Source organism: Pieris napi, chromosome 4 (genome assembly GCF_905475465.1).
Source record: "Pieris napi chromosome 4, ilPieNapi1.2, whole genome shotgun sequence".
NCBI lineage: Eukaryota > Metazoa > Arthropoda > Insecta > Lepidoptera > Pieridae > Pieris > Pieris napi.
In genome coordinates this window covers 12,952,297-12,966,742 of record NC_062237.1, presented here as the reverse complement: position 1 = coordinate 12,966,742, position 14,446 = coordinate 12,952,297, and the positions used below count along the sequence as shown (strand labels likewise).

At 34.8% G+C, this 14,446-nt stretch overlaps 1 protein-coding gene across 11 annotated transcripts in view; it reads left to right on the top strand.

Annotated features, from left to right (window-relative positions):
* LOC125048852 (broad-complex core protein isoforms 1/2/3/4/5) overlaps nucleotides 1-12,192 on the top strand; it is a 98,110-nt gene extending 85,918 nt beyond the window's left edge. For 8 of the 11 annotated variants that reach the window (XM_047647779.1, XM_047647784.1, XM_047647780.1 and 5 more), the window contains one exon: nucleotides 6,018-12,192. In XM_047647779.1, coding sequence (XP_047503735.1) covers nucleotides 6,018-6,364 — 347 coding nt within the window. In that variant the 3' untranslated portion in view covers nucleotides 6,365-12,192. The other 3 variants (XR_007116889.1, XM_047647786.1, XM_047647787.1) reach the window with 3 other exon arrangements.
* Nucleotides 12,193-14,446: the final 2,254 nt, after the last annotated feature.

Here is a 14,446-nt window from a genome sequence, read left to right as displayed (position 1 = left end):
GCGAGAGTCCCGCCGCGGCCGTTTGTTTTCAAAACAGCCGATCATCAATCGTGGCTGAGCTTATCTAAGCCGTAGGTCGAATTAGAGAGACAACCGTACGCGTTACTAATCCGCTTGGCTACCGGCTCGTTCGCGTCGGATGGCCGTCATCAAACGGGGGGTGGCGGTGCTTGTAAAATCGAGAGGCTACGATAGTGAGTGCATTAAAAGTGCGTTCGGAAGCTTCCATGGGGCTAACTGCTTGTGTTGTGACCAGGTGGCGCCCGCACCCCCCAGGAAGAGTACCGATGCGAGCCCTGTAACAAGAGCCTCTCTTCGCTGACGCGGCTCAAACGGCATATACAAAACGTACACATGCGGCCCTCCAGGGAGCCCGTCTGTAACATTTGCCGACGCGTGTACTCCAGCCTCAATAGCTTGAGAAACCACAAGTCGATCTACCACCGCAAGCAGCAGCCGCCCTCGGGCCAGGGCTTCTACCCGGTCAACTGACGCCAGAAACCGTTGCCATACCGTTGCCATGAGGAAACAGAGCTGCCATCCTAACCACCTAAAACGCCATAGTCTTGCCCGTAGACCTTGTTAAGTTTAAAGAAATTATGTAACGCGATATGTTCCTAACATGTACATAGCATAGTTTTACGTGTATTTGCATGCGCATTGACCTATATAATGTATGTATAGTATAAGTGACACGTACGCCGTGGGGCCTCGCCTTGGAACCAATTGGGACATCTATGATCGGTACACGCATAACTACCAACCTTTAAGCGCATTAGTCAATTTAGTCGAATCACGTAAAATTGCCTCTACAACAGGTTCGAATTCTCGGGCGGCACACGATCTGTGCCAATTGGTTCCTTTGGAATGGGACCTGTTGCGAGCGGTGGTGTTGGTGTGACAGTTGTGTTGGTTGACTAATGCGCTAATGTTGGTCGTTATGTGTGGCGCAGTGGGCCCGCTGGGCGCCGGGCACCGCTGCGAGGTGTGCGGCAAGCTGCTCTCCACGCGCCTCACCCTCAAGCGCCACACGGAGCAGCAGCACCTGCAGCCGCTCCACTCGGCGCGCTGCTCGCTGTGCCACAAGGTCTTCCGCACGCTCAACTCGCTCAACAACCACAAGAGCATCTACCACCGCCGTCAGAGGGCGCCCGCTGGGCCTCTGCCGCCGCCGCAGCCGCAGAACCTTTCCGCCGCACCCGACTCCAAGATGCACCCCAGCCAGCACCATCACACCGTCGACTTCTACAAGTTCAAAGATCAGTTTAACGTCTAATTCCTTTCTTTTCACTTGTCTTTTTTTGTGGAGTTTATCCTTCTCTATCTCTTTTAACTTGTAGACGAGTTGTGAATGCTGCCGGGACGGTGACTATTTGACGCTACATTCGACATTCCAATCGAAGTAAGAAAGGGCGACGTTTCGGTCTAAATTTTGTACACGCCCGCAAAGTGCAATACCGCGACATAGTACGATTCCTGAATTTTTACACTATGTTAAATGTGTGACAATAAGGCGAAGAGAAAATTAATATTTTGAAAGAAAAGAGGAAAATCTTGGTGCTGTAAATTTATATATTAGGCTTAAATTTATAAAAAAATTGAACAGTGTTCGTTGTAAGTAACAAAAGAGGCATATTGTTTTACGTTGTGTTCATTTTTCGGCGATTTGCAATTTTATTTATTCTGTATTTTACCTTCTTGATCTCACGCTTAGATATTTATACGAGATTACTAAAAAATTCTATTTTAAAAGAAAGTAAATTAAATTATTTACGCTGATGTATAATTGGCTAATGAGGCTTTTTGATTTTTTTTTTAATTTTTAATATTATTTAGGTGATTTTGTTTTGACTGTAAGACTGCTTTCAGGAAATACATATAGCACCAATAGACAACAAACATAGCGCACTGTCACAGATTACGACTGGCAATAGACCACACATATTCCGAAATAGTGAGACAAACCACAGACCCGATACACACATACATACAACTTACTTTATACTCGACAGTCGACTTATATTTTACTGTTACTCTAGTCGACTTCTTCACACAAATTCGCGATTATCCGAGGCATACACAATCGCATCGTGCCATTTACCTAAAGGAATCAAAATGGCTATATTATATTTTTATTTAGATTAAGTCTTTCATCACTACTGTGTTCGTTTCGTCGATTTTACTATTTTTATAATCGGCTTCTTTTAAGTTTACACAATTTTTATAACATTTTATTTGTTATTTTTAAAAGTGATTTCAAATTTATTAAACGTAAAATAGGTAATAATTGTAAAATCTTAGTGATTCTCAGTGTTAAATGTTCCTAAAATTGAACAGTGTGAAATTTTTCATTAATCATATTCAAAGGAATCCTGCTTGCCATACAATAGTACCTAATGATAATACTTGATTCTGTTATTGAAAAGATTAGAATTACTACAAGTCTAGATTCAGAACAAACACTATTTATCAGTTCTGTACAAAATATTATATTTTATCTTCAAAAAGCCAAGAGGTAAATCTTGGATATAAGATCTTTGAATTCAATTTAGGGGCGAAAAACCTCACAGTTTAAATTGATTTTATGAAATTTATAAAATTTGGGTTATAATTTATTTTTGTATTCAACTGTTTCTATTTTAAGAGACCCGTAAACTCCTTCGGTTGTAGTTTTCTGAATCTAGACTCAATCACTCACATTCATGTGGACTTTCTAGTTTAATGCATCACCGTTTCGAGTCAATAGAGGTCGCTAAACCATTTTTTTCTAGCCGTAAGAAATCTATAAGTAAGTAACACATAATTTATTGTATTAATATACACATTAAGTAATTATTAGTGCCTGCTTTACATATTGTTTTTTATTATTCGAAAAAAAAGACATATTTTGCGTACTTCTAATGTTAGGAGTTGTGTTAGAAACACATTACCTAGGAGGTAACTTTTGCTATAAAACATGTATGAGAGGCTTCCTACATATTTTAATACTATATGTTATAAGATTATGTTGTTATTACTAGATGCATAAACGCTTAGCCACTACAATTTGTTTAGTTGTTCGTAAGCTTTATCGTAATATTTTTAACGAATTGGAAGACTAGAGATTTGGTGCTAAATTCGAATGACGTTCGTATTGAAAAAAAAAGGTGAAATTTGATAAGAAATCTTTGACGGAGGCAAAATTTAAAAAATTTCGCGACATTCCGAATGGAAATGGTTAAGTTTTTATTTGCACAATGCAAACTTTTTGAACATAACGTAGTACTTGTTGTTTTTTTGTCTAGTAATTTTAGTGATAGGTTCTATTGTTAATTTGGGTTTGGGAATTAAGTTAGTTGACTATAGATATAAGAACATTTTATCTGAATTAATAGCGATAATAGTATGTTCTATATGTTTAATGACTACAGGGATGTGCTGCAAGTGCGCAGTACGGTCTTCATAGAGTATAGAGTGTACTCTGTGGTATTATTTGGCTATCGGCGAGCACTAGATTAAAAAATTATTTTCAAAAATCGAAATTGCCAAAATTAATAAGCGCTATAGACTGATTAGACTAAGTACGCAATTGTACACTATTAGGCGTATTTCTAGAAATGTACAATTATTTATTAAAATTTTATATAAAGTCTGAAGCGTTACTCGTTTCGGTATGTTATTCAAAATTTGTGATTCGACGATCTTTTTTAAATTCTTTTGTTCCTAGTTGCAATGATTTTTGGATCTCAGAAGATCTTGCAGCCCTACCGCAAAAATAAGTTGCTGGAATGTGAGTTTTTTAAATACTTGATTTTGTAATATTTATATACTATAAAGATTTATTTACTTATGTATGACTAATTGTGTAGATTCTAGGAAAATAATTCGTGGAGAATCCGTATATTTAAACCACTTTTAGAATCGATACAAAAGAGAGGCTTCTGAAAGACTTGCACATGAGGCAAAAACAGCACTTATTCAGTGCATATAATTCTTATTATATTGCGTCAGAGGCTAACTAGAGAGAGATACTTGTTGATGTTCTGTGTGAGAATCAAGTAATGAAGTTCGGCGGTAGGGTTGCAAGGAAGTATGTGTTTTACTGGGCGAACTACAGCGTGTTCTAAGACGCAGAACACATCCCTGTCAAAACTGCATTAGTTAGGAATTTTAGCAAGTTTAAGACTGTTTCTGTGACCTGTTTAAGTTTTTATCTTTCTATCATGTTAAGGTATATTTTTTTCGAGTCACGCTCGCGTGCAGACCTTAAACGATGTGTTCTTTATACTTCTTGTTGGCGTTTTTACTTATTTTATAAGGAATCTAAATTAATTTATTGGTTGTTGTATTAAAATTTTATTTTCTTTCATAAATTATTATTCTAATTCTTTAAATCTAGATATTTTTGTTAATTGGCATCAGTGAAATGCAGTCCATTAGATGTTAATGTAGAAATTGTGCCAAAAATTGTTTTTAATTTGTCTTCCAGTAACCCGAAGGTTAAGATTGGCTGAAATTTTAGGATAATTGAAAACGCCTAGTTTCAATAATGGGCTGCACACCACAACACGTAGGCATAACAATATCAACTATATGTATAAATAGAATTTTTTTCTCTTCTTTAATTTTAAATTTTAAACCTTAAAACTACTCATAAAGTGTAATTGTAATCGTTAAACCGAACTTCATAAATCCTAATATTGATGATAATGGCGTTTTTAATAAAACATATACGAAAAATTCCCGCTCGTTTCATTGTCTCCCTCGACATCGGCGCCCCGCTTCTTATTCCGTCCGAGTGCCGTAGACTAGCACTGCTTGCTCCCGCGCAGACCCTTGCATGTTCCAACACCATCGGCCACAGCTTAGCCATCGTTTCGTTTCCTTTTATTTAATTTATTTTATTCATGGTTTACCACTTTGTTTCACTTTATGTTCGATTGAGTTGAGAGCAATCTAGGCGATATTCTTTTATTTATCGCGAGCGGGGACAACCCCATATTTTTTTGTTTTTCGATTTGTTTTCAGGTAAAAAATTATTCTCCTGTATGCAATGCACAAAGGTGCTGTGCTCAAAGGCGTCTTTGAAACGGCATATCGCAGACAAACACGCAGAGAGGCAGGAGGAGTATAGATGCACGATATGCGAGCGGGTTTACTGCTCTCGCAACTCCTTGATGACGCATATATATACCTACCACAAGTCCCGAGCGGGGGAAGACCCCAGGGGGTTTTTTTAGTGACTACTCGGACGGTGGCGCAGCTTGCGGCAGAATTCATCTAGTAAAGAGAACCAGGCCAACCAGCCGACAGCTATACATTGCAACACTACAAAAGGTTAGACCATGTTTCTAGACAACAAATACGATAAACGCTAATATCATTAATAATAGATGAGATAGGACGGTTTTTTCTTATTTCGTTCCTTTATTTTCTGTTTATTTTTTATTATTTTTTGTATGTTAAGCCCCAAGGCCCCTCTCCCATCGGGTTTCGCAGATTTGACGTTGTTGTGTTGCTTGGAGCATGCTTCTATCATTTTGTTATAACGTGTTACTGTGTCATTGTGGTTGAGAGAATTTTCTCAAATTTTTCAATAAAACCTCGTGATTTCTGTGTAGTTAGTCAATGTGTACAGTGCATATTAGTATCATTATTTCTATTGTATATGCTATCTATATACGAAGCTTCAAAGGAAAATAATGTAAAGGAATGTTTAAGATTTATGCAAAATTTTACAGACAGCGTCCATAACGCGAGGGCTTCAAGGCGAAATCTCATCGAAAGTATCCTAACGTTGCATCTCGCAAATACTAATACCAAATCCACTTCATTTATTTCGGTGGTTCCACGAAAATGTTCAAATTGATTGGTATTTATACATTTCTTATGGATTATCACGATATTTGGTGAGTGGTTTAGAAGAAGCAAATATTTTCGTGATATCACTCAAAGAAATGGTATATGCCGATTCCACAAAAGCCCCCTAAACCATAAATTGATGAAAATGTAACATACGAGATTTCTGACTATTTCAGCTGTTCCGCCCCTCCGAATGCCCCCGCCGACCGCCGGCGGTATCAACGAGCCGCAGGAGTGTCCCTACTGCCGCAGGACATTCTCTTGCTACTACTCCCTCAAGCGCCACTTCCAGGACAAGCATGAGCAGTCCGACACGCTCTACGTGTGTGAGTTCTGCCACAGACGGTATCGCACCAAGAACTCGCTCACCACCCATAAGAGCCTGCAGCACCGGGGTTCCAGCGGCATGCTGAAGCGCCTGCTGAAGACGTCGGCGCTGCACAGCGCGCTGGCCCCTGCGCCGCACCACCTGTTCGACCTGGCCGCCGCCGACCACGCGTCGCAGCTGCCCGGCCTCCAATGACCGCAAACGATCGCTTGAATCGGTCGGCCCTCGGACGGGCACTTCTAACTTGGAAAGGGAAAGCATATGTGCAATACGGACAATGCCAAAACGCAGAACTCTGCCGCATTTTTAATGTTTAATTGTGTATTATAAGCGTAGTAAAATATTGACGTTAGTTTTAAAAATGAACAGTATTGTTGCGGCGCGCGCGTCGCGTCGAAGATTGGACTTCTTGTTCTAGCAGTGTTCAAAGTGACAATGTAATTCAGAGCAATACTAAAGTATTAATGTTTTCTAGTACTGCCAAAATAATGCCAACTATATTCTAAAGAGAATAAAACATTTTGTAAGATCAATTTTCGATTTAAATGTCTAGTGTCAAATTAGATTCGGTAACTGTACAAAACGGAACGTACAAATTTTTAACAGTAAATTAAAGCAAAGAAAATATTTTTTAAAGAGACTTTTTCGGATCGCCAAATCTAAATTTAAATACAAATTATTTAGAAGTTAATAACCAAAATTTTAGGTAAAAAAAAGTAAAAAAAAAATGTTGATGTTAATAAAATTAAAGACTTCTAGAAATCTTCGAAAGTACAAAAATGTTGACGTCTATTAGAACAATATTTGTATTCTATTTTGGCTTCAATATCGAGTAATGATCAAAGTAGTCGTGCCTTCGTTCGTCTTCATGCCATTAAAACGTTGGGACGATATTCCGAACTGTCATGGGATGCGCGAAGTGTTCACGAACGAATCGCTGACGACGACGAGAGAAGGCTTCGGGGCCTTCCGGGTACAGGGAACGAGGGGCGCAGGCCTCATGCAGCGGGTTCGATTGCATCTGTTCGACGGTCGTATACGTACACATGATTAAGTCGTGGAACAAAATGGACGTTTCTTCTGTATAAAACTTAGGTGATAGGTATTCATTAACATAATTATATATAATACGTATCCATTTTGGGATTTCTCTCTATGAGGATAGCCGTTTCTTATTTAAATGTCGACCAACGTAGAGAACGTCTCGTTTATGAAAATTTATTAGATTATTATTAACATTAATTATTACTATTAAATTCTCAAAATTAAAATCTTAGTGTCAACCATGAGATGGCTGCGGATTGTAAAAAATATTTTATTTACTTATATTATAGGAAATTGCTTGAATACGCGTTCGTCTGAACACAGGCCGATTACATATCTAATCAGGGTTTAACTGACGAATTCACTTTAAAGTCTTTTAAAAGAGATCAAATGTTCAACATATCACAATTAACAAATATCTATAGAGTAAACAGAGCAGGTTTTAAAGTATTTAAACAGTGATATTTCACAAAGCCAAAGAAAAATTTAATGGGGAGTTTTGCCAACTTGCATTTATTTCTGTTAGAATAAAAACATTCTGAAAAGACGAAATTTTGTGCCATATCTCGAAATTGGAAACTAAAATGAACAAAATCATATCAATCGAAGTGAATGTTTCAAAAACTATTCACATATTAAATGCAAACTTAATTTAGTCTTAATAAACTCAGTTAAATTTCTGCATTTATTGAATTTTTAATTTCGCCGCGTTTAGTTATCGGAATATTTTTAAGAGTTTCTTTATATTCTTTTTCGGAATGTGTTTGTGATATAAATTTATTTGGTTTAGATAATTTAAGAAATCATCTTAATAGATATACTGAAGGGCTTAAGCTTTTATGAAAAGTTTAGTTTATTTTTGTAATGGTGTCCCCATTCGTACCTCCATTTTTGTAATACCTCAGATATTTTGTTTTTTATTAATCTTTATTTCATGTTAACTGGTTAGATTCCGACAGATGAATGAAAAAGCAGTTCGGAAGAGAATCATCATAGCATCATTTAGAGAGCTTAGTGAAGCAAGCGGGTAGTTTGAATTGTAAATATGTTCTAAGTTAGGTCGTAAAGAATCGTGGCATCGGGAAACGCCTCGTGATATTAACTAAATAGATTTAGATGAAATCATTATTGGAAAGGATTTTTATATATTCTACTAATCGATTTATTGATAGTGACGTAGTCTTGCGTTTAGTGTTTGAGTTGATTGTTTTCGCTGTGCAATTACTTCTGGAATATTCGGCTCATTGAAAGCTTGTTGTTGAACGCTTTGTTTGCCTTTTCGCCCACCATTTTCGTTTGTGGTTCGGAATTTTTTTCTAAATTTTTGATCTCAGTAGGACAGCTGCGGATTACATCAAAATGGAGTCAGCCGTTGGTGATTGTTAAGAGTTAGGTAAATCGTGTTAAGTTTTGGTTATGTGTCGGCAAAAGAGAGCAGCTCAAAATTGAATCAAACGAAACAAAAATACAGCGAAACGTAACAAAGGTTATTTGCAATTTATACCAAAACCGTGCATTTTTACATAGTAAGAACATAAGTGAGAGTAATAAATTTAACTCGAGTAATATTAATTTTGCTTTTTCGCCACTTTAATTTATATTTTAAGTTAAAATGAAATACGTTTAATGAACAGACTGTGTTACTAATATAGGTAATGCACATTATCTGCAACGGAATGCCTTCAGACAGTACAACTATACCAATAGCCTAAGTAAATGACATATTATATACTTTATTGTGACGGCACAGTGACGGCGGCTGTCAGTCAGCAACAGAAACATCACAACAGCTCAGTCAGTTTAATATATTCTACATATTTGTATTTAGAAGTATTAGTTTATAAGACAATGATTTGAGGTGTTTTAATCTTTGTGATGCTGATTGCACAGCTGCAACATGTAGTCTCTGTGCTGTCTTAGACAGTATTTTATAAATCTTTGCACACCTAACTGCCAACACGTTTTAAATTGTTTTCAATACCGTAATTAATATAATTGTGTATTTAATATTGAAGATTTTTAACCAATTTACAAACTCACAAAACTTCACAAAAATTTTTGCTTCTATCATAAGTATTACCTCCAATAATGTTAAGTATTACAGACATACGTCGTTTAATTTAATAATAATATATAATATAGTTGGGACAGGTCCCCTGCTCTGGTTATTTGATTCGAGTGGTATACGTTGTATTGTAAGTTTTTGAGAATCAAATAATAATCACGATGATATTAGAATTGTCTCCAAATAGCTCAGTGTTATTTGAATTATGGCAAGTGTTCCATGTTCTTTATTTAAATATTGTGTTTGGAGACGTTTTTAATGGAATGCAACAGCCTGCAGCGAAAGCATGAAAAAGAGTTAAATATCTGTGACCCGTGGGTCGCATTTCATGCTTTCAAAGCAGAAGCAAGGGACAGATTTACGTTTACAGGACGAGTCAATAAAACGTGATCATTTATATTTATGATACAATAATTATAGATATTGTAAAATCTAAAATATAACATTTGTTACATAGATTCTTCCCATACATACGCTATTTTGTTATCCACATCCATATTTAAAATGCAATAGTTTATCTGATGGTGAGCTTATTTACGTCATTTATTTAAGTGCGCGTCAAGTTTAAAATTTTTTGGCTCTTGGATTTATTATCTGTGACTCATTTCATGAAAGCTTGTCATTTATATAAAAGTCGTAAATAAGGTAATCGTCAACCGGTACGCAATAGTTAATTATTTCAAATATTTTTAATACTCGATCAGTGTCGCGGGTCCGTTTAAGAATAAATCGACTACAAATAAAGTTTAGGATAAAAATAACACCGGCTTAAGATGGATCGATATTTGTTTCGCTGACTTTACTATAGTTATACTTGGTTATTTTTTAACTGTTCGATACCTATTCAATCCATTGTTGCTTTTTGATATCGATTTATAAGTCGTTGAAATTTCTATCTAATGTCCGTAAAGTATATCGTCGTTGTATTCTTAAGTCCATAGCTTTAATATTTACAGTATCTTCCATTATATTGTAATTATTATAACATATAGCAATAGTTCCCAATCAGCCACAGTACCTCAGTAATTATAACAAATAGCAGATTATTATTAAGCTATGTTAGTAGTATCGTTAAAGTCATCCGTTAACTGTTATTATTTTTGTTATAGATACAATTTTCAACACTAAGAGGGCCTAACTCGACAGTTGACATTCAACTAAAATTCAAAAAAAAATATTTTTCAGATTACATATTGAAATTGACATTTCGATTTTCTCTTTGGTTAATTTGGCCAGTGTTGCTAGAGTGTATGGTATATAATCTGCTGATACATTTACTAGTTACATAAATAATAGTTCCGTAAATCAAAGTGCACTTACGTCTTTTTAATAAGGAGGACTTTATTATATAATATACTATACCTAGTTGCCGCGATACTGATCGAGCTCTCGTTGAAACCCGTCTGCAGTAACTATATAAAGTATTTACAATGTACCCACTAATTACATACGATATATTGCTAGAAATAACTTTTATCTACAGAAAGTGAGACAGTTGACCGATTTTGTTAAAAAATACATAGAGGAAATGCCAAATATTTTTACGAGTAATTTGGTGAGGAAATTAAGTACCGCACTCGATATGCAGTATTACAAACGTGATGAAACCAATACCCAAATATACGCAGATTTTTATACTAATACAAAAGTTTTACAATTTCGTTGAAAATATTTAAGATTTCACCTTAAGATTTCTTTTTAAATGTTGTGCTGTACTTAAACACTTTGCCAAAGCAGGCCAAGCCTTGAGATAAATTTTAATTTCGCCATAGATATAGTTTAATGTTTACGTTAAAATAACTATATATTTTTAACAAAATCGTGCCACTTTAACTTGTTATGCTTCGGTAACATTTTATACACAGAAATATTTTTTTATGATAGCAATTTATATGTGAATGTTAATTAAGTGGCAATTCTAATTTTAACTGCACTATATTTTTGCTGACACGTTTAGTTTAAGATTTTTTAGTAATTTAATGTATGCACGTCGATCTGCGTTTTTATTAACAATATTTTATCTTTTTATCTTTTATAAGGTTCTTAAGTGATACGTACTCTCGACAAATAGAAACATACACTTTATTAATTTATTCTACCGTATTTGAAATTCGTTCGAGCGTATGTGACATTTACGCCCATTTTTGCCTGAGCTGAAATGTGTTATGAAAGTTATAGTTTGCCATCGTTGAAAGGGGAATTTAGTTAGAGTGTTTTGTTATATTTTGATGTTCTGATACCGGGGAGGGGGTGTAAAAATGTTTTATAGTATTGTGTATGATCGATAAGGTAGATAGGACCGTAATATCGGCTCTAGGGAGTTAGATGTCCTCTTCGACTCGAAAGTGGGCATCGCCAGTGAAGACACTTAAAGTACTATTGTTGTAGATTGTATGGAATTCGACTGTATTGCTTTCTTTTGTTACTAAAAATATTGAATCTGAAATATAACAGTATTTTTACAAAGTCAGTAAGTTACGCGTGGAAATGTATTTAAGTTTCCCACTCAAATATTTCCCGCGTAAATTATGACAATGACACTTCTCAACCTCAATAGACAATAATTCACACTTCATATATAAAAACTTGTTACAACAAATTTATACTTTTTAAGAAATATCTTTTCAATTCATGAATTCAATAGATTTTAGTGATAAAGGAATGGTGGTGTCTTTACTTGTTTTGATGTTGTTGATATTTGTGATTAAGGAATCAACTCGGCTGCGTAGTAGGAACATATCAAAAGGATGAATTATTAGTACTCTAAGTATCTTTCAATCTCATGTTAAGAAATTGAGTTGTTTAAAGCGGTCCTTTATGTTTCATACGAAAACTGTACTTTCAATAATATTAAATAATGGGACAATCGGTTGGATGTAATAAAATTTAATAAACTCGCAGTGATTCCATTGACCATGTGTAGTTTCTTATTTTCCTTAGTTTTAGAATTTACCTTTTAGTTAGTACTTGATTAAGTGAACATTTTATTAATATACAACAATGTAGCAGTAATGTTACACTGCGGCTTATCTCATATTGATACAGGCCTATGCGCAGTGATACACAGATCTCTAGCAGGATCAGAGCTGGCTAGCAGGATCAGAGCTGGCTAGCATGACGTAGGTACACATAATTAGCCCGCTACACACACAGCCAAATTCCTTACTTAGAGAAGGAACCTTTTGTCAAATCTAAATGACGTATTTTAAACTTAAGAATTGAATACCTCGTGATGTTCACTGTGATATATTATAAAAGTGTTAATCAGCGGTCAAGCCTGATAACTAGCTGTTCGTCACCTTCCTTCTAATAAAGATATTAAGTGCAAAAACCCACAAAGGGTTGTAGCACTGCTGGATTTCAAAAGTAAAATTATGATGTATTAACGGATGACCCACAACATACGAACGAAAATCTAAAAGAAAATGTTTAATTTGTTTCACGAAAAATGGTTTTCTTTAATTTCTTTGTAAGAATAGTATTGAACTATTGAATACATTTGTGGCTTGGTAAACCATGTGCAAAATCAGAAAACCTAGTTTTGATTACGCGCGAAATAATGATATCTGGAGTTAAAAGGTACAGGGTTAGGTTGGGCTGGTGGAGTGGTGGACCTAAAGTGGTGGAGGTTGCTAACGCCAAAAAATTATCAACGAAACACAGCATACATATTTTTTCTACCCACATTTTTTATGGTACTCTTAAAATTAAAAAAGACAATAAAACAAAATAAAGCTCACGTTTTTATTTATAACATTAAGTACATTAGTGATATAGTAAAATAAATAGATAAATCTAACATTAAAATTCGAAATTATTTACGTAAAATGAAATGCATTTTGGTATAATCTATAGGCAGATGAAAAGTATCACAAAACATAGTGCACGAAACATTATCTACTAGGATTAACCGTATAACAATACTCTCTCTCTCATTTGAATACAGCAAGACAAAGATAGACATCACACATGCCCTGAAAATAATCTATGCCTACACCTAGAAGGTAACATTAACACAAAGAAATCTGACTTGGAAGAAAAAGATAAAAATATAGCTGTCTCCCTTACACACGTTGCCATAAAACCTTATTAGACAGAGTAAACATTTTCAATACTATCTTCATAGTTTTCGCTAACATTGGACCACTGCTCAAAGGGACACAAAGAGCTTTTGAAAATATGGTCTAATATCCAACAAGGATACATTTATAGTCTGTAATGCATCATACATATTCTGGTGAATGTAAAACGAACAAAATGATGGCGCGTTCCGTTAAATTACGTACGTAAACACGCAAACAAACAAACGCAACGCGCCTTTCGACAGAGATTTTCAATTCTGTCGCAATATTCCTCCTTGGAATGTACTCATTAAAGTTATAACACAATAATTAAAAGACTAGCTAGGCCTATAGCTTTAGACACTATTTCAAAAGTCACGCCACACAAGCAAAAAAAAGTATCACGTTATTATGACGTATTATGATTTATTAAAAGAATATTGAGAAATAGATTCTAAACATTATAGAAATCAATCATTCTTGCCGTACAGAGCATAAGCTTTCGACTTGGTATCATTACCAAGTGACTTTTTCATTTCAAAACGTCATCGTTTTCAAAAAAATGTTTATGGTATCGTTGAACGTACAACCATTGACTATTAGAAAGCGTTATATATGTATTTCCAATTTTTTTTATGTATATTTACGGGTTTTTGACATTCATAAGCATGCCCTAAGACGCATCTAAATTGAATAAACGTATTTTGATTTTGATTTTAAAAAAAGTAATAAATGTTTACGTCGATAAAATAACTTGTAAATATAGCAAACGAAAACACAAATGAAATTTTTAAACTAAAGGTAATGCCTTATTTCATATATAGGTAAAAATATAAATAAATCGTTAGCTAATAGGGAAAAAATGCCGTATAAGAATTCTGAACTTCTTAAAAAACTCAGTTTCGGTATTCCAATTTAACTGTTATGTGTCGTAATGTCAACTTTAAAATACAAATAATTAAATACTTTGAAAGCAGAATAAAGAAATAATCTTATATAAAATTGCGCTAAATAAAAACACATTTCCAACAAATGTTACGAAATTAAAACTCTGAATAAATATAATTTAAACTAATTAAATATTATTATTTATATTATTGAGTTTAT